The sequence below is a fragment of the Myxocyprinus asiaticus genome, chromosome 42 (genome assembly GCF_019703515.2).
Source record: "Myxocyprinus asiaticus isolate MX2 ecotype Aquarium Trade chromosome 42, UBuf_Myxa_2, whole genome shotgun sequence".
NCBI classification, from domain to species: Eukaryota; Metazoa; Chordata; class Actinopteri; order Cypriniformes; family Catostomidae; genus Myxocyprinus; species Myxocyprinus asiaticus.
This window is the reverse complement of record NC_059385.1, coordinates 18,751,237-18,779,032: the sequence shown is the minus strand read 5'-3', so window position 1 is coordinate 18,779,032 and position 27,796 is coordinate 18,751,237. Positions and strand designations below refer to the sequence as shown.

General features: G+C 36.9%; 1 protein-coding gene across 2 annotated transcripts in view; it reads right to left on the bottom strand.

Moving 5' to 3' along the window:
* Positions 1-9,566: 9,566 nt before the first annotated feature.
* LOC127433030 (cell adhesion molecule 2-like) overlaps positions 9,567-27,796 on the bottom strand; it is a 633,917-nt gene continuing 615,687 nt past the window's right edge. For both annotated transcript variants that reach the window (XM_051684644.1, XM_051684645.1), the window contains 2 exons: positions 10,373-10,495; positions 9,567-9,818 (listed from right to left, as the gene is read on the bottom strand). In XM_051684644.1, the coding sequence (XP_051540604.1) occupies positions 9,700-9,818; positions 10,373-10,495 (242 nt within the window). In that variant the 3' untranslated portion in view covers positions 9,567-9,699. The remainder of the gene's footprint in view (positions 9,819-10,372; positions 10,496-27,796) is intronic.

Below are 27,796 nucleotides of genomic sequence, written 5' to 3'. Positions count from 1 at the left end.
GCAGGCATTCCAAGGTATGCGGAGGCTGGTGGCATGTGGGCATCGCAGCCATTTCAGCCCTCATTATATCAGATATTACACTTAATCTGTGGCATCTCCTGGCAGCATTTATTAAAACATGATACAATTGCTCCATTCCTTCAAATTAAGACATTGGATGGAAACGCATGTTGATTCGTATTTTCCTTAGTCTAATTTTTAGAAATGTGCATAAAAATGCTAAACATTTTGAGGGAAACCCAGCTATTGTTAAACGAGTGGCTGTCACAAAACGTTATTACATTCTCCTTGTAGATTAACAACCAAACAAATACGTTGAGCATCCCGCCAATCACATTTTTTCAAAAACACTTACAGTTTTGCTATTGGTTTGAAATGTCTGACCACCTTTTATTCAGTTTGCAATTTTTCTGATGTATTTTATTTAGTGTGATTCATTTTTGTGTTTCAACTATCCCTTTAACTGGTTATGTCAGCAAACATTATTCCTAGAGTTTTCTTTATGTAAACAGTCGCTTTCTGGTATCTTTTATCATGCTAGACTTATCACAATTTAACATTAAAACTGCCCTAAAATGTTACTCTACTCAGTTAAGTTTAATTTTATAGACTGTTTAGTCTTTTTTTCCTCCTAGTCATAACAGACAAACTCTTGAGACAGTTTTGAAATGGAAGAGATGGTTTTTGTGGTGTTGTTGACCTCGGTGTGAGTGTGTGTAGGAGTGGAGACATGTCCCCAGCGGTGATTTTACAATGATCGCAGTTTCCTGCCCTGAGGGCTGCTGTCTCACATCACCTAAGGGGTCTGCTGCTTGCTTTATCTCAAATAGTTTCTAGCTGTCTCCACACTAGCAGCCATATCTGTGTTATTTTACCCTCCAGAACATTCTCCAGCACAGGAGCAAAGAGTAGCCTACAAAAAATGTTTTAAGCTGAATTACAGAAAGCAATTAAAGGGACAGTTGAAAAAAAAAAAAAAGAAGAAGAAAAATAAATATATATATAGACAATTCTGTCATCATTTTGATACAATTCTCAATTCTTTTTTCTGTTGAACACATAAGGAGAATTGTGAAGAATCTTCACACAGCTATTTTCTATTTCAAGTTGTCATTAACATTAAACATCATTGGTTCTTGCGTCTCACCATAACTAATTGTCAAACCTGCACCATACTTGATTTGAGAGCTGTTCTCAGGCTGCAGCGGAGGAAAAGGTTTTAAGTGAATAATGAAAAATTTCAGTCTATTTGTCAAAAAGTTATCATTTGGCTTTGAAAGACCTGGAATATAGTGCACAAATCGAATGGACTACTGTTATGGTGCTCTTTTTGTCCTTTTTGAGCTTGTTAGTACAGTTGCTTTGTGGAAAAAAGGCTGCTTCAAAATGTCCCTTTGTGTTTCACAGAAAAAAAAAGCAGAAAAGGGGTTTGTAAACCCATACTTACATGAGGGTCAATAATGATAGAATTTTCATTTTTGGGCAAATTATTTATTTAACATATTTATTACTTTTACTCATATTTTGAGCTAATTAAAAAAAAAAAAAATCCTTTTGTTTTTTATATCTCCTGAGCAGTCTGCTAAGGGCAAGACACTAATGATCTGGCACAGAAGTAGAAAAAATAAACCCACACACTTTAAAAAAGGAGTTTTTAGAGCTCTTATGTAATGAGGTGCTCAGAGACAGGAAGAAATTAATGGAGGTAATCCAGATAAAGTTGCACTGTATTTAGACAGTAAGAAAAACAGTAAGGGAATTTTTGGTATTTCTTTATTTAACAATTTCATTCCATACATGTGAATTAGGCTTAAAATCGAATATCGAACCAACTGAATACACAAGGAACACATAAAAAAAGAAGAAAAGAAACCAAATGAGGCGTTTTCATTTCAGCTTGCTACAAGAAGCACAAATACATTCGTGTTCTGAAGCCACTATCTTTTCAAGAGCTAGGGAGGCCGTTTTGCTTATAACCAAGTAACCGTTCTACCAGTGCACAAAATGCTACCCACTACATCTGCTTCACCGGCATTAGGAATATTGTTTTCAAAGTGAGAGGAACAAGGTGTGCTGCAATGAAATTGTAGAAGCAAATTTATTTTTAAAAATAGTTTTAGAAAGTTTATCTTGTATAGTTCATCTACAGATGTTTCTGGAACAGTGCATGTTATGCAGTTGGTGCAGGTGCTAATTCTAGCAAGGTCATGTGAAACAATTGTGAAAACAGTCTCCTTCAAACTATTTGATCTTGGCCTACATGTAGCCTGTCCTTACTAATGACGACTGCCCTCTTAGTGTGATGCAGTACAGGCTAATTTAGTGTGCAGGCCCGGTTCCAGATCAAAATCTCTGAGGGTGCTTCTGAATATTTTGGGGTGCTCTAGTAGTTAAAGTGAAGACGCAATAATGTACCAACGTTATTTAATTGAGGGTGCTTTAATGTCCGTTTTAGGGTGCTTAGCAAGCACCCCCGTAGAACCGGGCCTGTTAGTGTGTATATTCTAAAGTTTACAACAGATCATAAAAACTGAACAGCTTCTCCTTTTTATGCAGAGATATGTTAAAATAATATACAGCTTGTCTGTTTTCAGGCTTGGAATACATTAGAGATATGTAAACCAATACACATACACACAATGGTATGGAAAATAGTGGCAGATTTCAACTTTCAATATTTTAAAATCTAATGAAAATAGAATTAAATAAATAACGAGATTATTGAAATGACTGTGATTGTAATGAAATATTTTTAAATGCAGCATGTACAGTGATTCAGCAAATAAAAATGAACTGGTATGAGGTATACTTGTGTGTGTATGTGTGTGTGTGTGTGTGTGTGTGTGTGTGTGTGTGTGTGTGTGTGTGTGTGTGTCAAAGTAGAAAAAACAACAACAACTGATTCATACCTGAGATGTAAATTATATAATTAAGTGATGTGACTGGATGATTTGGTGGTCAGTGTTTGATATAATTTTACAGTTTTTAATTTGCATACAGGTGAATTGATGCTGTAGAGTAAAAAGCTGCTGCTAATTGATGAGTTTAGTTTGTCAGAATGAGATATGAGCCAGGTGTCTTTTATGTGAGCATTTTTTTTTCAAAACACAGTATGAAATAACAGTTGAATATAAACTATAGTCATTTGCGCATTTTATGGTTCTGATAGACAGGGACTCATAAAATATGGTCTGTATTTGTAGAGTTGCTTCTAGTATCTCTGGTGATCAGGTACAGTAAATATACTGGGGCTAAAATGGCAAATAATATACAAATTACAAGGTAGGCAGATAAAGGTGGCCTGATTATTAACAATCTAGCGATGCTCTAGGTCAGAAGGGTGGGCGGAAAAAGTCAACATAAAACGCCATTCACAACCCATTTTACTTCCACAGTGCATACTGCATAATGCATCACAATCTCCCAGGAAATTTTACACCCACAAATTTAGCCCAGCTATGCCGAATTTCTGACAAACGGCACCATGCGGTGAATGTTCATGCCCTTAAAGTGGTCCCGTTGTGCCTTTGATGTCACATTCCTTTTGATTTCTGGCTAGTGAGTTACTGCATTTGGAAAGAAATAAGTGAAATAATGTAGTTTTAGTCTCAAGAGTGTTCGGATTAGGAACATATTAATGTAATTACAAGTAAAACTTTGCATTCAGACAGTGGCGGTTCTAGCTTGTATGGCGCCCTGGGCGAAACCTACTTCAACACGCACCCAACATTGTTGATGTGTGGGTGCCTCGTGCCACCCCACTGCAAGATGCTGCTACCCCCCCGCAAGATGCCGCCCTGGGCAACAGCACATGTCGCTCATGCCTAAATCCGCTACTGTGTTCAGATAATGTTTGCTCATGTCTTGTGCAGTGTGTCGTGCAAAGTTGCGCATGGATTCAACTATAGTTCCAGATTTGGCCACTGGGGACAGTTCATAAATTCAGAAGGTAGAGACAGATTTTTGTCCCCGATTTCCAGCAAGACCAGTTTCCATAATGTGACGTGAGAACAGGATATGCAACAGAAAAAAAAACTTGATTTTAAGAACTGACTGGATCGTGAAAAGTGGGCATTCGATACTAAAGGCAAAATTATATATATATATATATATATATATATATATATATATATATATATATATATATATATATATATATATATATATGCACCAATCAGCCACAACATTAAAACCACCTGCCTAATATTGTGTAGGCCCCCCTTGTGCCACCAAAACAGCACCAACCCACATCTCAGAATAGCATTCTGAGATACTATTTATCCCACCACAATTGTACAGTGTGGTAATCTGAGTTACTGTAGACTTTGTCAGTTCAAACCAGTCTGGCCATTCTCTGTTGACTTCTCTCATCAACAAGGCATTTCCGTCCGCAGAACTGCCACTCACTGGATGTGTTTAGTTTTTGGCACCATTCGGAGTAAATTCTAGAGACTGTTGTGTGTGAAAATCCCAGGAGATCAGCAGTTACAAAAATACTCAAACCAGCCCATCTTGCACCAACAATCATGCCACGGTCCAAATCACTAAGATCAAATTTTTTCCCCCATTCTGATGGTTCATGTGAACATTAACTGAAGCTCCTGACCCATATCTGATTTTATGCACTGCACTGCTGTCACACGATTGGCTGATTAGATAATCGCATGGATGATTGTTGGTGCCAGATGGGCTGGGTTGAGTATTTCTGTAACTGCTGATTTTCACACACAACAGTCACTAGAATTTACTCAGAATGGTGCCAAAAAAACAAAACAAAACAAACAAAAAAAAAACATCCAGTGATGGGCAGTTATGTGGACAGTAATGCCTTGTTGATGAGAGAGGTCAACAGTGAATGGCCAGACTAGTTCGAACTGACAAAGTCTACGGTAACTCAGATAACTGCTCTGTACAATTGTGATGAGAAGAATAGCTGTTCTGGTGGCGCGAGGGGACCACTTTGGTGAATTAAAGTACCAATTTCCTCCCAAAACAGCAAAATCTGTAAATTATTCCAAACTTTTGGCTGCCAGTGTGTGTGTGTGTATATATGTATATATACACTGTATATATTTTGGGATAGCATGCGATGATGAATCATTCACAAAAAGACCAGGAATGGGTATTTATAAAGTAAATGTTGTAAAAAGTAAAATGTTGAATAAAGTCATGTTGAGTTTGATGTTTGAAGGCATTGTTTTACCTATGAACACTTTAAATTCCACCACAAATGACTACTAGCTTAACAATAGCTAAATCTGTGGGGGTTAAACAAGTGAAAAAGTGAATAAGTATATAAAAATGAAGTGAAAATACACCATGCAATGTATAAAAGAGAGTTTGAATGAAACAGTGAGACATGAAAGCCCACAGACAGTGCTTGAGCACAACAGACAAAACACAACATGCAGCTCTCACTGCAAACACAAACGCAATTTTGGTGACAAAAGAAGCTGATTTATTTGTTCTTAGAAACGTGAGTACGTCCTGTAAGGGGTCAAAATCTGAGCAGTTGGATATATTGTCTTGATAATAGCATGTGATTTACTGACCACAAAGGCAGCTCTGTGTCACAATCTGACAGACAAGTACCAAAAATCTTTAGCAATTATTATGCAGATAGAAGGTATCGAGCCAATCTACATAAAGACAGAAAGTAGGAAGAAAAGAGAAATAAATAAAGGGAATCTTGGCTTAAGCAGTAGTATCGAAACACATCAGCGATTATGTTTCATTTTATAAGACTACAATTAATTGATTTCATTGTGTGCACTGATAAACGTTTTGGCTGTAATAATGAGTATGTAATCCAGTAACACACAGCCCACTGGCTCTGTCAAAGGATACCATATTCTTAACCATTAATATATTCACACATATTAGGGATACATGTGACAAGACAATTACATTTGAGTAAGATACTTGTATATGGAAGTGATACGTGTTATCATAATGCATTTTGACTAAAATGAAAACCTTTTTTGTTGATTCTGATGTGAAAATGTAAAGCTTGAACATCTATTGGTTCAGTGATATATTTCTATGTGAGAACGACGGGAGGTGAAAACAACTTTACAAGACAGTAAATGCTGGTAGCCAGGTATGAACATTAATTTTCATAATTTACAGTGAACATCAGATAAAAGGTGTTTTAAATGCTAGAATTCTCCCATTCAAAAAATACACAACTTTGCAGTTTTAAGTATATCCCATTACTCTCAAATGTTGTCATACTCATTGAGTGGTTTTCAATTAAGAAGCTAAATTAAATAATTTACAATGTGAGTAGAACAAAAATTCCATCCAAAAATGTGTGATTTTTTTCTTTCACCAAATGTGATACTTATACAGTATATACATGCCTTGAGCTAAAAGAAAAGGCTGAAATGAAGAATCTTTAACTGACAAAAAAGATTGATAAAAAAAAAGAATGTTTTTTTCTTTTGTTCCACCAATATTTAGATCAGCTAATATACAAACTTGATGGAATTGGGGATCCCAAAACCTAACAACAATTTTCACTAGTTACCACATTTAGCAGATATATTATACAGCCTTAGCAAGGTTGTCTATTCACTGTAGAAATCAACAAAATAACAGAAATAAAGAGACCGTATTCTCAAAAACACTTCCAACCATTCATCAACACAACCTGCAAATTTGGTGACCGTAAAACATGTATTGATGCTTTTGAGTAATGAAAATCAAATTTGAGTTACTTTTATATCATGAAAATCATCAAAGTAGTCCATCACATAAGAACTCGTTCATGAGTTGGCATTAAAGGAATAGTTCACCCACAAATTCAAATTCAGTCTTAGTTTACTCACCCCCATGTCGTTCCAAACCAGTATGACTTTCATTCATATGTGGAACACAAAAGATGTTTTAATTAAGGATGTTCCGATACTGGTATTCGATACTGCGTTCATGTACTGGTACTCATACTCATAAAAATGCTCCGATACTAAAAACCAATACCATCTGACGTAAAAATGTCCTTACATAAACATTCAGCCCACAAATTAAAATCACGTTAAGTCCTAGTGAGATTATTTAACAGCAAAAGCTAAGATTTAATGAGATAAATGCATAGTTTGCATGTAATTCAAATGTGAACGCTTGTGAATGTGTGGAGACAGTGTTGTGCTGATGCCGGCTGCTCATACCTGTTAAAGCTCCTCCTTGGATCATACTGGGAAAACACCGTCATGAGCATCGCTCGCTCAGTTTGACAGTAGAGTAGCAGAGGACAGTAAACAGAGTGGAAATTCACGTTGTAGCGTGAGGCACATACAAAGTACATACTTATTTAATTAATTAGTAGCCTTTGCGGTTTAATAATCACTTTGAGTCACGTAGCAACTGGCTTCTCCAGAGTGGGAATCTGCCATCATAACGTCAAAGCTCCTTGGTCAAAACAACTCAGAAACACTTCAAAATAAAAGCTCAGGCAAAATTAAAGGTGAATTTATTGGAAACAAAAGTATGTAAAATTAAGTATCACTGCTGTAAAGTTATGTAATATTCACTGTAATACTACTACAACTACTACTACTACTACTACTACTACTACTAATAATAATAATAATAAATCAGTAGTAATTGTATTATACTTATCTGTGATGCTCTTTTATGCAGCACTTAATTTGACAAAATATAACTCCAATGTTGTATTTTGGATTGTGCTGTGAGGTTCTGTATATAAGCACTTCCTTTAATAAAATATTATACAATATTATGTTGAAAATTAATTGTTATATTTTCATTTGATTAAAGTTTTAATGAACTAATTTATTTAAACACCATTTTGATGATACAATAGAAATAAGCTGTTAATATGGAGTTTAGAAAAAAAAAAACAGGTATCGGACTCGAAAATGAAGTATTGGTACTCGTACTCGTTCTCAAAAAAATGGTATTGGGACATCCCAAGTTTTAATGAATATCTCGGTCTGACTCTTCAATACAGTAGCAGTGGAAAGTGCCTCACTTTAAAGCTTAAAAACGGACCCAAAAGTATCATAAAATTAGTCCATTCGACTCCTGCGTCATATCCCAAGTCTTCCGAAGGCATATGATAGGTTTTAGTGAAAAAAAAATCAAAAATTTAAGTCATTTATCTCTGAAAAAACCTGACGTCCGTCACTCGTTTACAGTGGCTCGCGTGTTCATTTTATGTTGTTTAGTGCTAAAGACAACAAAGTCCACTGTGAACGAGCTTCTCTTTTAGAAAAATTCATATAGGTTTGGAACGATACGAGGGTGTGTAAATTATGAGAAATGTTTGGGTGAACTATCCCTTTAATACTGCTGTTCTACATGGTGCGTCAACTTGTGCTTGTTTTACGTTTTGCCTAAACCTCACACTGTGGAATGAGCAGGTGGGTCACATTGAGCTTGTTTTTTGCTCATTGTTATCATAATGTATGAAAAATGTTGAGGTTTGCATAAAAAGTTGTTTTGGATTGTTGATGGGCTGTAAATTGATTTGACCAATGTGGTGAAGGCTTAAGACCACTGAAATATAGTTGCACACAACTTTTCGTCCCTTCTGGTGTTCTGAGATTTTTCGTCTTCGGCACAATGGTTGTGTAAACAGCTGAAAGGCTGATATATCGTACATTTCCCGCCCCTCACTCGCCAGTGGATCTGTTGTTATGACAACACTCTTAGCAGGGGGCCATTCAGTGCAGGAATATACAGACTGGTGCAGAACCAAGTATCATGAGACCCAAAAAGAGAGTGGAGAGATGCATTATCACCGATTGGGCTGTTCTTTCTTGCTTGCCTCTTGGTTGCTAACTCACTAACCGACCCACTAAAGTTTATTTGGTGACAAGAGTAAATTAACCTAAAATACAAGGTGAGTGCTCTGTGGTATACACTAAGCCCTTCTGTGCAACTATTCATTTACTTAACAATATCTACATGTCAAGTACAGAATACTGATGTCATGTAATGGTAATTTGGAGAATGGAGCATCTCTATGTACCGATAACATTTTTAACACCTAAAAATATGCAGAATTAATAAGGGAACCTCCCTCACTTCAAGTCTGAGTGTATTTTTACTACTGTACATACTTTTTTTTTTTTTTTTTTTTTTTTTTTGGGAGAAACATCACAATAAATGGATTCAGCATGAATCACAAATGAAAAAAATAATAATAAAATAAATAAAAGTAAAATTATAAAAAATAAAAATAATAAAAAGAGTACAGAACATTTGTAAAATCATAACGCTGAAGATAAAAAGCAAGCAACCAATCAGAGGTTTACTAACAAACATGAAGGCATTGACTGAAATTCAATGGTCATCTGTATATTTTATTTAGGCACTGTGAGAGAATGCGAGAATGAGTCCTTACTGAAAGATGGCTGCAGATTATTTTTCTTTTCTTTTTGGATGTTTCACAATTGGAGATTTAGGACATTTTGCACTATTTTGGGGTGTCCTACAGCTATGTAATGATTATAAAAGGTGACATCTTCAGCAAATAAGTCACTCGTAAAAAGTAGCAGGAGAGATTGGAGAGCTGTTATTGAAAAACCAAACCAAACCAAAATTAAAAAAAACAACAAAGTAACATAAAAGTGTGAAAAGAAGCTTCCTTTGCTCTCTGAAGGACTTCCCACATAGAGGAAGGAGGGGAGGAATGAGAGAAGAACAAGAGGGGTGCGGAGTGCCACTTGCAGTCTAAATGAAATACTCTTTCTTCTCTTCTGCGTGTGCATGGTTGCCGTCGGCATTGATGATGGCTGTGTCTGCGTCTGGGGCGTCGTCCGCTCCTTTGGCCTCGTTTGTCAAATACGTGCCTGAAAAAACCCCCACAAGGTCTTGATTTAAAGAAACAACACGATTTTCTAAATGTCACTGAAACTTTACGATACCTATTTGTGTGTATTGTGTATAAAAAGAAACATTGTCAAGGTCAAAGTGGAAAAAAATTCAAAATGGCAAGTCTATTTTTGAATAATTACAATATTGAGCACGTTACTGTTATAAGAAGTGATATTTAGCTTGTGCCGTTTCTATCAGTAATACAGATTTGAACTGGCATGCATATACTGTATAAGATTGTTTTATATATTGTGTTTTCTTGAGTTTGAATATATGGCATTGTAGCTGAGGTAACAGCATCTGCAGCACTTTGCAGAAACAAAGTTTGCATTGCCTCGATGCCTGCCTTGGTTTACTACACATACACAATCTTAATATTTTGTACTGGCTTGCTCAACTCAATCCATGCACATTGCCTTCATATTTAATTATTATTTGTTGTACTTTCTTATATTTATATATCTTTATAAACATCTAAGTGTACCTGTAAAATGACCTGATTTGAACTGAAAGGGAAGGAAAAACTCACCTTTATGCCGTGCCAAATAGCGTCCCAATACAATAATTAAGCACAATGTAACAAAAACGACAACAGCAACTACTCCGCCAATGAGAGCGTGATCTGGCCCACGTTGCTCCAGGGCATTAGGATCTGTAAAAAAGGACATAGTGAGAGAGAGAGAGAGAGAGAGAGAGAGAGAGAGAGAGTGTGTGTGTGTGAGAGAGAGAGAGAGAGAGAGAGAGAGAGAGAGAGAGAGTGAGACAGAGAGAAAGAGAAGAAAAAACTTAGTTGGCAAACTGCACTTTGTCATTTTATCATATTTTGTTAACTACTAAGAGGGCTGTAGATTTAACACGTTAATTTAGTGTGATTAACTATTTACAGTAAAAAAGCTGTTAAACATGCCTCCTGAACCACATGTAAATTCCATAGTAAAAGTATGTATTTTTGTATCATCAGAGCAATTCAAGCTTAAAGTACATGTAACTTTGTGTATTTAAGAGCCACATTAGCAGGGGGCAGTCAGCGTGCCTCAAAAAACCTCACAAGCAGTGACACTAGGGCTGGGTGGTATATCGACTTTTAAAGATATATTAATATATTTTCAAACGATGATATAGGATGAGACAATACCACTTATATTGATATAGTTTGATGTTGCATTACATAACCCATTTCTTCCGTAAAGCCGTGCCAGTGCATCTCTCCTCTCTCACACTCTCCGCACAACCCCGCCCCCACTCTCCCTCTGCATCTGCTCGCAAACCAGGCCCCACTCGCTCACAAGTTCTCCTGCAACATGGAGGGAGACACAGTGCCGGTCCACACTGCCGAAGAAAACTCTGTCTCAATCAGCTCCCTAGCTCCCTATGTTGTGAATCAGTATATTGTGAACATGAATTCGGGCACTGGTAAGGGTACTGATCCACTGAACATTGGGACAATTATGACTCAATCACCCGCGACACGTTAACGAACTCGCGCATTGTAGCACAGCTGTTATTAATCAGCACCATCGCTGTATAAATGACACTATTGTTCATTTTCATGAAGATATTCAAACATACAGTGTTATAGACCTTTTTCACACTCCGGGGTTTGGAATGCGGAAGTAAACGTTTGCAGGGTATACTTCGACAGCGGTGAATGGGAGTGAATGGGAGATCAGAGCAAATATTATTTTCACTTACCCATTTGCTCCAAGACCAAAAGAAAAATCCACTATTACATTTGAATGACTTTCCAGAAGAGGAAAAAAATAGAGAGTGGTGGATTGAGACAGTAAAATGGGAGAAGATGCCAAATTTACTGTCACTCTCTCAGCAGCTGTAATGAAACCCCCTTGCAGCTATGGTCATTCTAATTCCAGGGTAATATAACACAAAGCATAATGTTTCAAATTTACATTCAATATTTAAAAAATGTATAATATATATAAAAAAAATATTTACGCTGATAAATAAGGCGGAAACGTGTCATCACAGTCTGTGAAAAAAGTCAATTATAACAGATAAATGGCAAAAAGAAATAAAAATATAAAGGAGTGTATTGTTAACCTTCTTTTAACAACTTAAATATTTAAAAGATTGTTTCACTTACATGGTTATTATGAGTGAAAGACATTACAAACAACTTCTTTTTAAGAGAAAATTATGCTTAGACTTCATAGTTTTACACTTGTGCTTATCATCTAACGATTTGGGAGACTTGTTTCCGGGAAGGGAACATAGTGAGCAAGGATACTCCCTGGTTTTTACAGTGCATTGTGGGATTTTTTAGGGAGCAAACATAAACTGCAGTACGAAGAGTGTGTTAAACTATGTGCTGCTGCTGCAACCCCGGCCTTCACAGCCCGAAAAGTCTTCTGTCCTGAAACAAAGTACGTTGCAAGCTTCATTTACCATTTCACATGTGGCTTTGACTTACAACTGAACATTTAGCCCACTTCATAAAAAATACAGAGATATATATATATCATGTATCACCATTCAGTCTAAAAATACAGAGATAAGATTTTTGGTCCATATTTCCCAGCCTTAAGTGACACAGAACATTCTTGACAGCTGGATGAAGCATAACAGAATGTAGGGATCTCGAGACACGAGTTTCAAAGTTGCAACTATACAGTACTTTTAACTTGACACAATGTCCTGCAAATGCGAAGTTCATGACGCTGAAAACCAGTGAGATGCTCCAAAAGCGTCTGGCTGACTCTGAATTTAGACAAACAATTAAAAGTAGCACAGATGGAGTGCAAGAACGTGTCATGTGTTCAATAATATGGGAACAGAACAATTTTGTATTGACATTTTGTTTATATGTAATGACATATGTACATATATATATATATATTTAATTATTAAAATAATTGTGTATTATTTATATTGAATTAACTTTATTTGGGGGCCTTTCTCTGCAAATATTGATATTGATATAATCAGCATGTCATGTAATTAATTGGATGAAAACATTTTATCAATTGACAGCCCTAATTCTAAGACAAGAGAAAGCTGACAACAGTTTATTTAGTTTGGAGTAAACCAAACATTACTGCTCTCTTGTTTGTTCATCTGCACTTAGGGCTGGTCAAGGGGTTTAAAGTGTCTCCCAACTGATCAGCTGAGCCATATGGTGGTTTCATAAGAATCCATGCATGCCCAGAATGAAAGTACAGAGGAAGACATGAGCCCCACAAATGCACACTGGCTTTGTACCAACTTCCTTTGTACCTAGTTAGCTGCCTATATAGGCAGCATTTTAAGGTGTCCTAGAACTCCTAGGTATGCTCTATATGTGAAGGCTGTTCCAAAATCCTTTAGGTTACCATGTTTTTGTCAAATTAAAAGGCTGCATTGCATGTATAATTTGCAAGGAAGTCAGTTGCAGAATGCCTTGTGGTGAGCTCATCCAAGATGATTATAAATGTACTGATAATTCATTCAGTACTGAAAATTATCAATAAAAATATGTAAAACTATTATACTTAAGATTTGTGTGCGCTTTGTATATTTACTCTGTGCTTATTAGAGTATTGTGGCGTTAGCTTAGCACGATGCTAATGCCAAACTCTATTGAAAACAATAAGAAGTCGATTTTCTGTATGATACACTGAGCCGGCGCTTCAGTTAGCATGCCACATTTGCAGACAACTCCCTATGTATGCAGTAGACACCAAGGCAGTTCACTAGGTTTTGGAACAAAGTCACTGTTTCCCTTATTGCCATAATTACCAAAACATACCTGCACACACAGTCAATCAAACTGAGGTTTTACCTAGGCGTTTCACGGTAAAAAGTCAAAACCTGCTCTTCAAATTAAGCTCTAGCTGACCTCATCACATCCACAGCTGACCACAACAACAAAAAACAGTTACAGTAACAGCCACATCATCAACAACCAGACAGCTCTGTGGAACCTTCAAACATATTGCTAATTTGTAAGACAGGCCTGGTCTTATTTCTCTCTCTGAGCTGTGGCTCTATATTATTTCTCTGCTTAGTGCTATTTGGAGTGGTATATTATAATTGACAAAAGGCGGTGCATCTGTTACGGCGTGTGGATTTTATCTGGGCTGTGCTTTGTGCTGTGGGAGCTTCCTAATCACTGCCTGCAATTACTGTATCAGCCGCACAAAGCTGGGGTAAACTCAGGGCCACAGAGCCATTCAAACACTCCATCGGCTCTCATTTTAGTAATGGAAAATCCAACCTCGGATCAGCATCACCTGGGAGTCACAGCGTCTGTTCCATCCCTTTGATTGACATCTTATAGACACTCTCTCTCTCAATAATATCATTCCTTCCCTTTGATGTGTTTACAGGAGGACTATAAGACGTAAAAGCTGCATCTGACTTCCCCATGACAATCAATCACAATAATAAAAAAAAATGTGTGCAGACCTCTATCACCCTTTTATCAGCTCACTGAAATATGAAATGTGGAATGGCTGCTTGTATCTGACAGGCACATGTTTCTGAATTTCCAAAAGTGAAAGGCTGCGGTATTAAATTCTGTACATTTTTATGACATCGATAAATCAAACTTAAGCCCCAAAAAGCACTTCACTGCAGGTATGGCTGATTTTAGTTCAGCTACCAAACAGCCTGTATTTTCACCCCTTTTACACCAACAGGCTGCTGGTGCCCGATCTGGAACCATTCCACATGTGCTCCCACCTGTGGAAAAACTGCCTCTGCACCGGCCCCTTAAGCATGCTGGTTTCGATCCAGGAATCCCTAACGTCAGAAATCGGGGGTGGGACACAACATGTTCTGACATGTTACTACCAAATATTCCATATCCTGAAATCGACCCCCATTTTCCGTGTTACTGACAAACACCAACCCCTTTTAGACATTTTCCAATCAATTTAATTGTGTTTATCTTTGCCTGTGTTACTACTAATTACTGATTACAAATACTGCACATTGTGTGAGCCGCCTCAGAGACATTTCTGGTCCTATGAAATCCGGGAAGTAATCAGGTTCACATAATTAATGATGAGTGCGATTCAGAGATTGCATTTTCCCTCTAATATTACATTTTTACTGTAGGGTGTATGTTTAATAAAAAATGCATTCTTTTTTACTATATTACATCATTTACAACTAAAAATACAACTTAAAGGCAGCTCCTATATATGCAGTAGACAACAAGCTAGTTCTGGCACTGGGGGTGGGGGGGACAGTGGCTCTAATTTCGGTAAGCACAGACCTATTTCAGTGGTAGAACTATATGCTTACTGTCGCTGAATTCAGAGTAAGATCAGTCTGTGGGATGTCTTCCCCATGTAAAGTTTTCAGAACAACAACAACTTAGTCTAGATGCAAAACAAAACTTGATTGCACAAACCAAAATCACTCTCAATATTTATTACCAGGTAGAAACAGAAGCAGTTGGTATGGATGGGACCTCATCTTTGGGCCAAAGAGATTTAATCATTTACTCTAGATACTTCATTTATAATATAATAATAATAATAAAAAAAATGTAAACAAATAATATATTTGAGGTTTGCAAGTCATTTATTTACAGTAACATCAGACAGTTCAGACAAATTCAGACATCAAAGCCAGCTTATGATCTAATTAAGACACTGAATTGGATTACTTTAAATGTAAAAATATGTTCTCAAAACAAGGTGTGAGACTGCTAAGGCATGTTCGTTTGTGGGAATGTGGAGCTTTTTGTCTTTAGACATGCACTGGGTTTAACGGAGCGGGATCCACTAGCAGAGAAGTGATATGTTCCCTCTCCTCCAGCACACATTATCTTTTAATAAGGCTTGCGACAGTCCTTCCCTCATGATTTAATATTGCAGCACTGCACGCAAATTCCTATTTTAATATTTATAATTTCTTCCCCTGGCCTCAGCATTGTGTGGCTTTGGCATATTTAACAAATTAAAGGCATTGAAACTGCACAGCTCTGATGGTGTGGGGTAAAAACTTGCCGAAGGCACATCTGAGAAGAGGCTTTCAAATCAGCTGCGGCTAAACAAGGCTGAAAATGGCAACAGCACCCAGCACACGCAAACCCCTGCAGTCACATAAATTCTTAAAGGAACACTTTGAGAGGAGAAACATGTCGGAAGCAATCTCTTAAGAAATCCACGTGGAAGGGGGTGGGGGTTATGAAGAGGTCTCGAGGGGGCGGGAACAGCAGGTGTGGCCATGTTGCTCTCTCGTAAGGATGACATTTCAAGGTGAGCATTACTATTACCTCCACATGTGGTGACTCGAGCCCTTGAGACTTGCACATGCTGTCTGGGAGATCATTGTTACCGTAATCTTGGGAGATATTTGTATAAATGGCTTAAATGGTGATGGTGAGCATGGGCTGAGTGCAAAATGGATAAAGGAAAGTGAACATGAAAGCTTCAGTGATCTTCTTTACATTGGTGAGCTACTGAAGGACAGCAACAGAGAAAGTGCTGAATTGGAAAGCTTCACCTTCATGGTATAATCGAACACTGAAAATTAACATTTACAGGGCAACCGGTGGTGTGCTTCCAATTTGAAAGGTGCAGAAAGATGGTTGGCCAACTAAAACAATTCCAACATATCAAAACATCATGCTTGTTCTGAGCAATAGTCTATGCAAAAGGCGCATTGAATGGAAACTTCTCAATAAATTGCCTAATATGTAATTCCTGCACAAACTGTTAAATGGTAGTTATCATTTGATTACTGTATGCATCATTTGCGCAGACTCTCGGATTCAAATGTTCCACCACAATCAACCAAACCAAATTATGCATAAATTGTTAAATGCAGTGGAATGGAAAGATGCCATTATTAACCAAATTATGAGTTTAAGTGTGAGCTCATTAGACTTGATTAGAAACTCAGTTGGAAATTAAGCTGTTTACCAAAGATACATCAACATTAGTCTGAGACTCTGATGTCTAATTCCTCTATGTCTGATAGAAAAGAAGCATTCCTCCAAATTTAGATGGTCTATTTAGAAATTCAAGGCTCAGAGTAAGGCTTACAAATGTTAATGTTAATTTTATATATTTTTTTTTAAACTTAAGTCAAAAAAATGAATAAAACATAAAACATATACAGTATATATATATATATAGACACACACACACACACACACACACACACACACACACACTGGTGGCCAAAAGTTTGGAATAATGTACAGACTTTGCTCTTATGGAAAGAAATTGGTACTTTTAAGTGGCATTCAGCTGACCGCAATGTATAGTCAGGACATTAACAATGTGAAAAATTACTATTACAATTTGAATTTTTTAACTACTTAAACTACTTCAAAGAGTTCTCATCAAAAAATCCTCCACGTGCAGCAATGACAGTTTTGCGGATCCTTGGCATTCTAGCTGTCAGTTTGTCCAGATACTCAGGTGACATTTCACCCCAAGCTTCCTGTAGCACTTGCCATAGATGTGGCTGTCTTGTTAGGCACTTCTCACGCACCTTACAGTCTAGCTGATCCCACAAAAGCTCAATGGGGTTAAGATCCATAACACTCTTTTTGAATTATCTGTTGTCCAATGTCTGTGTTTCTTTGCCCACTCTAACCTTTTCTTTTTGTTTTTCTGTTTCAAAAGTGGCTTTTTCTTTGCAATTCTTCCCATAAGGCCTGCACCCCTGAGTCTTCTCTTTACTGTCCTACATGAAACTGGCGTTGAGCTGGTAGAATTCAATGAAGCTGTCAGCTGAGGACATGTGAGGCGTCTATTTCTCAGAAGACTAGAGACTCTGATGCATTTATCCTCTTGTTTAGTTTTACATCTGGCCTTCCACATCTCTTTCTGTCCTTGTAAGAGCCAGTCTTCCTTTGTCTTTGACGACTATAGTGTACACCTTTGTATGAAATCTTCAGTTTTTTGGCAATTTCAATCATTGTATAGCCTTCATTCCTCAAAACAATGATTGACTGACGAGTTTCTAGAGAAAGCTGTTTCTTTTTGGTCATTTTTGACCTAATATTGACCTTAAGACATGCCAGTCTATTGCATACTGTGGCAACTCAAAAACAAACACAAAGACAATGTTAAGCTTCATTTAATGAACCAAATAGCTTTCAACTGTGTTTGAAATAATGGCAAGTGATTTTCTAGTATCAAATTAGCAATTTAGCATGAATACGCAAAGATAAGGTGTTTGAGTGATGGCTGCTGGAAATGGGGCCTGTCTAGATTTGATCAAAAATTACTTTTTTCAAATAGTGATGGCGCTGTTTTTTACATCTGAAATGTCCTGACTATACTTTGTAATCAGCTGAATGCCACTTTGGTGAATCAAAGTACCAATTTCCTTTTGAAAAAGCAAAATCTGTACATTATTCCAAACTTTTGCCCACCAGTATATATATATACACACACACACTACTGTTCAAAAGTTTTGGGTCACTTATTCTTATTTATTTATTTATTCATTTTTTAATTTACATTTTAGAATAATAGTAAAGTCATCACAACTATGGAATAATAGAAATGGAAATATGGGAATTATGATGTGACTAAAAAAATCAAAAATAAATCAAAACTGTGTTATATTTTAGCATCTTCAAAGTGGCCACACTTTGACTAGATTTTGCAGAAGTGTACTCTTGGTATTTTCTCAACCAACTTCTTGAGGTATCACCCTGGGATGCTTTTTAAACAGTATTGAAGGAGTTCCCATCTATATGCTGGGCACTTATTGGCTGCTTTTCTTAATTATTCGGTCCAAGTCATCCATTTCAAAAACTTTATTTTTTTAAATAAAATTTTAGTTTAGTAACTAAATAAATTAATATGTTGGCACAATTATATTTTTGTCTACACAACTAATTTCAAACATTTAAGCATACACCTTCAGATCAAAAGGTTTTTAAGATCATGAGAAACATTTCAGGCAAGTGACCCCAAATTTTGAATGGTAGTGTACTTAGTAACATGGCTGCAGGGATTTGCTCTCATTCAGACACAAGGCTATCAGTGAGGTCAGGAACTGATGTTGGTCAATGGGCCTGACTTACAGTTGCTGTTCAAGTTCACCCCAAAAGTGATCAGTGGGGTGCAGGTCTGGGCTTTGTGTAGGCCAGTCAATTTCTTGCACGCCAGACACAGTAAACCATTTCTTTATGGACCTCACTTTGTTCACAGGGGCATTGTCATGCTGGAACAGAAAAGGGCTATCCCCAAACAGTTGTCACAATTTTGAAGCACACAAAGCCCAAGCCATTACGTAAAGAAACATTAAGATTTTTCTTTACTGGATTTAATGGAGTAACCAAATTCGTTAATTAGAAGGGGGTGTCCACAAACTTTTGGCCATATAGTGTAAATATATATATATATATATATATATATATATATATATATATATATATATATATATATATATATATGAATATATACAGTATACAGTATATGCATGTAAGATAAGCATGTCATATAACTTTATATAAATGCCAATTTTGATACATTTCTATTTCAGAGCTAGATATACCAACAAGCCCCCTCAAAACAAGTTAATAAAACATTCCAAGAAGGTTTTATGAGCATTTTACTGTTTTTGTCAAACAATCTAAACTATCCAGCTGAACCAGCGTTGGCTGCTTTCCCAGTTAATGGATATTGCAATGTCCTTTCTATCTAAGAGGGCATATTAGTGTTCAGCCTCGGGCATGAAGATTCTATAGTTCCTGTTCTCTGTGTATATACAGGTTTATTTAAGAGCACATTTCTTCATGGAACACCCTGCAGCAGTAAAAGCCATCCAATTAAATAACATTAGGTCTCTAAGACTGTAAATAAATAAATAAAGATACATACTGGCTTAATGCACTGTTTAGTACACCAATTATTCCCCATTTTCTGCTGACAATTTGTGTCTAATGGAAAAAGCTGAACTATTACCAGGTAGAAACAGAAGCAGTTGGTATGGATGGGACCTCATCTTTGGGCCTAATTCAATTGATGGGAATGACAACGAGGCTATGAGGGATAGACTTAGAGAGTCTCTTCAATGGGTTGTACTGTTGTTTGAAGTGTTTTGGATCATTCTGCTGTTTTGGATCGTTCTGCTGATATAATATTGAAAATATATCTTACTGAGAAAATTCAGCTGACTCAAATTTCCATAAAACATGAGTTCTGGAAAATAAGATGTGATGTAGGAACTTTATACAGCGTTAAACATTGGATGCCACTGAGGAGACTGTAAGTCCATCCCTCACAGCCTCATTTACATTCATATCAAAAATAAAATACGGCTCTACTGTGAATGAGGTCTATAAACATTAAACATTCAAACTAAGCAAACCATTTATTATGTGTTGTGGTCCATCTCTTCTTCTTTTTTTTTTTTTTTTTTTACCCCAAAATATTGTTGTGCAAAATGCAACAAAAAATATACATTCTTGGCAATAGAATATCAATACAGTATTGTGAGGTAAACTATTGTGATATTTGGAAAAATGGACCCCCCACCTCTAATTTAATCTTTATTCAAATACAAAGAAAGAAAATAGCTATGTGCCCTATTCACATCCCTCTGCACAGCACAGCAGCCTCTGAAATGACCTTTGAGCAATCAGAAGGTTAATTACATACCGGATGCACTTGAGGGTTGTTCTGTAGCCAAACAGGGGCACAAGGGACCACTGAGTTGGTCAGCATGGTTTAATTAGATTTTCAAAACAAATTACAGCTTCTAATTGTGGTTAAAAAAGTAGGTCTGATGAGAGACACTATTACTGAACCCAAATAGGGTGAAAAAGAAAACAAATACAGGTGATATCCACCGAGAGGCATAAGCAAGTTATTGCAATGATTTTGAGTATGTATTGTGGAGAGGGTCAGTGTCCACTGAGATATTACACGGTAACATTCATAATTAGGCAATCATACGTTCAACTTGATCCGCAATGAGTGCTGAGAAATAGCAAGAGTGTTCATTCGGGCAAATTAGAGCAGCTCTAGGCTTCCAGAGTATTACTTAAAGTGTCTCCTTCCTCAGCAACAAAATAAATGAAGCGACTGTTATTTGTAATTCATATTCAGTGGCAGAGTTTAATGATTTTTCTTTTTCCTTTTCTGTTTTATTTTAAATTGTTACCATAAGTCTTCCCTCGACATGACTTAATGTGACAGATCATCAATAACTGCACTGCGTGACTGAGGAAAAAGACCTTTGCATTGCATTTTAATTCATCCTGTGTTCCGTCACTTTTAGAAAGGAGAGGGAGGCAAGCGGTCAGGACTGCTGTCTCAATAATTAACGGACCCTCCAGGGATACAGCAGCTGAAGTTTTGGCTTTATCCATTTAAAGGTTTCTGCTGGTGTCCTCTGGCAGACCCTCAGAGGAAGTGCTTTTTCATCCCAGAGTATCCCTGAGCACCTTTCTGTGAAATTAAAATCATTAATTCTGCAATGTTTGTCCACATGTTCTTAGAAATCATTTTAATTGTTCTATTGAGGATAAATAAAAAAAATAAAAATAAAAAAGTGTGCGTACACCCCTTTCTAATTAATGGGTTTGGCTATTTCAGGCCTCATCGTGTGGCCATGTTCCAACATCTAGTCGAAAGCCTTCCCAGAAGAGTGGAAGCTGACATAGCAGCAAATGGAGGACCAAAACCTTTTTAATGCCCATGGTTTTGAAATTACATTTTCAACAAGCACATATTAATGTTGTGTTTGGGTGTACACATACTTTTGGCAAGCAGTGCAGCAGAATGTATGACTAAAGACCAGACTATCTTTCTTTCACTGAAATTCTGAGTTTAGCTACTCTTTTTTAGAACCCACAGGGTCGTGTCTAGATGGTAACCTTTGTTCTGCCCTAACCCTAGCCCAAACCTGCAGTAGGGAAGTAGTAAAGCTGGGAGGTCCTCGGAGCGCTTATTCGGTAGCTCCCTGGCCCTGACCTTGGTAGCAGGAAATGCAAATCTCACATTTTGCTGAACAAGGTTTACCATCCATCACCAAAACAGAGCTACAAATATTTACTTGACTAACTCAAGGAAACTAAACAGAGCTCTGAACTTCTCATAAAAAAACTAATTGGATTAACAAAGCTTTCCAAGACAACCTATTGCTAGTGGACCAGTAACAAAGTGTTGGAAGTTGCAAAGAACTTTCAGCCCATGAACGAGGCTGTATCCAACCCACAATGGACAGGCCATGTCTGCTCATTATGTTCCTGTGGTGTGGCCATGTTAAGTAATTGCTGAGTTTCTGGTCAACGCTTCAAGGAACATACAGTATGTTCCGCTCCACGCTGTGAGATTCCTAGCAGGAGGCTACAGTAGATACCGGCCATGTTTAATATGACTTATTTGACGAAGGGTCTTGAAGGAATCCACAATGACCAACAGCGTAAATAATAGGACATAATTTGAAAAAAACTCACCCCCAACCAACACACTCCAAAGACCTGACAACTTGAGTCCTTCTACAATTTCCGCCTCCCTGTGTTTATGTCCTAAAGTAAATCCAATTAAGCCTGGTAATTCTTGGAAGACGCTGGACAAGTTAAGAAAATTTTGCAATAATTCAGCAAAAATGCTGCACTTTGTTTCCCTCCCTTTAATTTCTGGCCTTGGTTAATTAACCTAAATCCAGATCCTCCCTAAATTGGATGAATTTCTACACTCTCCTCTCCCTGTCCAGAGACAAAAGGCATGACCAATCATTATCCTTGTAAAAGTGTCTACGAGGGTGGGGGTGTTGCGGCGGGGGTGCTTTCATGCTGATTATGAAAAGTGAGCTATAAATATTTTAAAATTCTCAGCATCCCTAGTACTTTAGTCAACCTTTCAGCCTCATAAGGTCATAGCTAATTTGCAAGCCATAAAAATGCATTTGGCAGATTTAACAGGGATGGGAGACACACTGATGACATCGTCTGGGCCTTGTGCTTCTTCAGGGAAGAGATATTATTCCCATTAAGCCTGGCAGAATGGCAAGGCCAGAAATTCACTGCTGGTACGCCCCCATTGATCGCAGGCAGAAGGATGAGCTGCTGATGCATTTAGAGAAATAAGCTCTGATAACAACGTAGACTTTCAGCACTACAAACTTAAAGATAAATTCTCATCAATGGAAGGTGGACGTGGAGTAGAGTTTTTTTTTTTTTTTTTTTTTTTTGGCATTAAGCAGTTGAAACAGGATTTATTTAAACACAATACGTCTAAAGTTATACAGTATGTTACAAGATCCACTTCAGGATAACACAACATAAACCAGGGAACTACAAGTCAGAGCCTGTCAACAAGCAGGTTACTCTGATACATACAGTAGTTTAGCCCAAAATCCTATGTTTATCCCAAGTTATACTGAAATGTATATGGCTAGCCCACTAATCCGCATTCAAAGATCCCATTAAATCAAAATTTGTCTGTTCAGGTCATCTACTGTATATGCTAGTGTACTTATTCTAAAAGTTCACAAAATGAACTTTTATTGGTAAATGTATTTAAAACTTACAATCATTCTCATCCAGATGTATAGATGACAAACCAAAAGTATAGATGACTCATCTTGCACTGCACAGATTTTGATCTAATTAAATGCTATCTAAAATGAGATTGTCCCTCCCCCTAATACGACCTGCCAAGCAAGCAGCAAGCAGTGATGTGTTGTAACGTATTACATGTGATCTGTATTATATAATCAGATTACAAAAATCAAGTTCTTGCAATTGGATTAAATTACATTTTAAAATACTCATAATCAGACTACAGTAACTTTTTTATAGATCACATGATAGGATTACATGATCATTCTCTTTTTTCAATCTTTTCATTCTAAATCAGCACACCGCTTATATACACTACCGGTCAAAAGTTTTGAAACACATGTACTCTTGACATTTTCTCAACCAACTTCTTGAGGTATCACCCTGGGATGCTTTTTAAACAGTATTGAAGGAGTTCCCATCTATGTTGGGCACTTATTGGCTGCTTTTCTTTATTATTTGGTCCAAGTCATCAATTTCAAAAATGTTTTATTTTATTTATTTATTTTTATTAAATTTGAGTTTTATAATGAAATAAATGAATATGGTGGCACAAATATATTTTTGTCTACAAAACTAATTTCAAAGATTTAAGCATACGCCTTCACATCAAAATATTTTAAGATCGTGAGAAACATTTCAGTCAAGTGTTTCAAAACTTTTGACCGGTAGTGTACGTTTAATAAGTCTCGAGTGTTTTCAGAGGAGAGGGGGAGGGTTGTGTGTATTGCACTCAGAACTGATACTCGCTACTAGCCTGCCAGGTGAAGATGGAGTGGCCTACCTCAGCATTTAACCACTGGATCTTTAGTGCTAATTTCATTTTTAAGGAGACACAGGGCACAAACATCACTGTGCAACGTAAACTCTGCCTTCCAAAATATCCTGCCAACTGCGAAGGATTCTATGTCAAATCTAAAGAAGCATTTGGAGGAATGTTTGCATATTTTTTTTAACATTACATTGCAAATCTAAACAACTCAAACACATTTTTTTTTCAATTATCCTTTGAATTATCACTCTGTGTAGTATAACCACATCGCAATGTCTTTGGAAGGGTTTTTGTACATCAAACACATCAAAATGCACCACTTCACGTCATTTCATATTCAATTGGATTAACGCCGCAATGTTACTTTTAGTTTCTTAAATTGCTTTTGTAGTCAGCTTCACAATGTATATGAATGCACCTTTGGTGTAGTGATAACTTTGAGATGTTTTAGTGATGCTGATTCACAAATATAACTGGTATGATCTCTTATTACATGTGGATGCAATCATTTATTTGAATTTGTGCACCACTCAAACTATTAAACCATGCAGAATTAGTAATCCAAAAGTAATCAATTTATATTACCCCAAAAATGTTATCTACAAGATTACTTTACCGACTGCATTTTTTTGTCATGTAATTTGTAATCAGTACCTGATTACAATTCACAAATAATCCGCCCAGCACTGGTAGCAAGTTATGGTTTATTGCTATGATGTAAATACATCAATATTTCCTTCCCAAACTTCCTGTTTTAACAGGATTGGGGGGTAACAGAACACTTGTAACTGCGTTACGTAATCAGGATACAAAACATGTGTAACTGTAATCCGTTACATATAAAAACCCAACATATTCAGATTACAGTTACATTGGGGAAAAATTGGGATTACTTGAAGAATTACAAGTTTTCATTTAGAACAAAAGAAACAAAAGATCCTTCCGATATAAAATGATATAGGCTGCTGCTTTCTTTAGAGTGGTACAGATATGATCAGATGTGCGCTGGACATCTCTTCTGGTTCTCTCTCATGGCTCACGTGAATCAGGTGCCATATACTGTTGCATGTGCAAAATAACAACTGTTTCACATCAACACAAAAATCTCGACATTACTCTAGACGTTAACGAGGTCAAACCATTAAAAGAGCTGTTTCATGGCGATGGGACAGGACACCTATACTGTCAAAACTTCTCATTGTCTGTCACACTGTCACTTCTCATTTCCATCATAACTTCAGTTGAAACTTCAGCTGAAATTGTTCTCTGAAATTCTTTCATGATATAATAACAACAATAGGGACAGCATTTATTTTTTCTTTGTTAAAAAAATAAAAAAATCCAAATTGTACACAAATACCAAATGAATAATAATAATAAAAAAAATTATCAAGTTCTTACAGGGAAAAAGTGCAGTGGATAATTATAATATCTTATTTTGATACTTATTATAAATGTATTGTTGAGGAGAGTTCAAACGTCTGGGTGAGGGAAAAACTCTGGTAAATGTATTATTTAAAAACTAAATAAAATAAATAAAGACACAATAAAAGGTTTAAATCTATTTTTATCTATTCTTTAAAACTTTTTTTGGTCATTAAAATTCTCCTTAAACATAAACACACAGTAGAATCACCCATAAACATTAGCTGGTAATGTTGGGCTGGATATTGTGAGCAAGCAAAGGAAAGGCACTGGAGGCACTGAATTAATAATAATAATTATTACGAAGATGAAGATAGCCTGTGATCTACCTATTGCAGCCAGAAGTTAATGAATGGTGCCAATTAGTCTACGCGCTAACTGCAATACATGGCACAATTAAACTTCGCAGTGTTTTTGAATCTGAGGTATATCCTGTCAGATTGTTTAATGTTAACCAAGACAAAATTCTGTGCATCTGTTCTAATGATATTTGCTTGATGAGAAAATAAAACATTTTCTGTAGCAGACAGAGGACTCACCTGATTTGTTTAAAGTTTAAAGTTGTTCTGAGGAGGCAGTATCCCTGTTTTTCATGGTTTTCATGTTTTTATTTGTATTTTATTAATAATAATAGCTACATCACTCATAACATTATTCAAACACAGTTTGTTTTCATTCAGAAGGCATAATTAAAAGTCTTCGAGATCTTATTGCATATGCATTTACATATGCAAACTTGAAGTAATCAAAAAGTAATTAAAAGTAATCTTATTATGTTACTTTCTTATTGTGGTGATTGGATTAAGTTCCAGATTACATTTTTTACTAAGTAATCAGTATTTGTAACAGAATAAATTTTAAAAGAAACCCTTCCAACCCTGTGTTTTAATAGAAAGTCATATATATATATATATATATATATATATATATATATATATATATATATATATATATATATATATATATACACTATATTGCCAAAAGTATTCGCTCACCCAGCCAAATAATTGAATTCAGGTGTTCCAATCACTTCCATGGCCACAGGTGTATAAAATGAAGCACCTAGGCATGCAGACTGCTTCTACAAACATTTGTGAAAGAATGGGCCGCTCTCAGGAGCTCAGTGAATTCCAGCGTGGTACTGTGATAGGATGCCACCTGTGCAACAAGTCCAGTCGTGAAATTTACTCGCTACTAAATATTCCATAGTCAACTGTCAGTGGTATTATAACAAAGTGGAAGCGATTGGGAATGACAGCAACTCAGCCACGAAGTGGTAGGCCACATAAAATGATAGAGCGGGGTCAGCGGATGCTGAGGCACATAGTGCGCAGAGGTCACCAACTTTCTGCAGAGTCAATCGCTACAGACCTCCAAAGTTCATGTGGCCTTCAGATTAGCTCAAGAACAGTGCGTAGAGAGCTTCATGGAATGGGTTTCCATGGCCGAGCAGCTGCATCCAAGCCATACATCACCAAGTGCAATGCAAAGTGTCGGATGCAGTGGTGTAAAGCACGCCGCCACTGGACTCTAGAGCAGTGGAGACGCGTTCTCTGGAGTGACGAATCACGCTTCTCCATCTGGCAATCTGATGGACGAGTGATGGACGGGTTTGGCAGTTGCCAGGAGAACGGTACTAGTCTGACTGCATTGTGCCAACTGTGAAGTTTGGTGGAGGGGGGATTATGGTGTGGGGTTGTTTTTCAGGAGCTGGGCTTGGCCCCTTAGTTCCAGTGAAAGGAACTCTGAATGCTTCAGCATACCAAGAGATTTTGAACAATTCCATGCTCCCAACTTTGTGGGAACAGTTTGGGGATGGCCCCTTCCTGTTCCAACATGACTGCGCACCAGTGCACAAAGCAAGGTCCATAAAGACATGGATGAGCAAGTTTGGTGTGGAAGAACTTGACTGGCCTGCACAGAGTCCTGACCTCAACCCGATAGAGCACATTTGGGATGAATTAGAGCGAAGACTGCGAGCCAGGCCTTCTTGTCCAACATCAGTGTCTGACCTCACAAATGCGCTTCTGGAAGAATAGTCAAAAATTCCCATAAACACACTCCTAAACCTTGTGGAAAGCCTTCCCAGAAGAGTTGAAGCTGTTATAGCTGCAAAGGGTGGGCCGACGTCATATTAAACCCTATGGATTAAGAATGGGATGTCACTTAAGTTCATATGCGTCTAAAGGCAGATGAGCGAATACTTTTGGCAATATAGTGTGTATATATATATATATATATATATATATATATATATATATATATATATA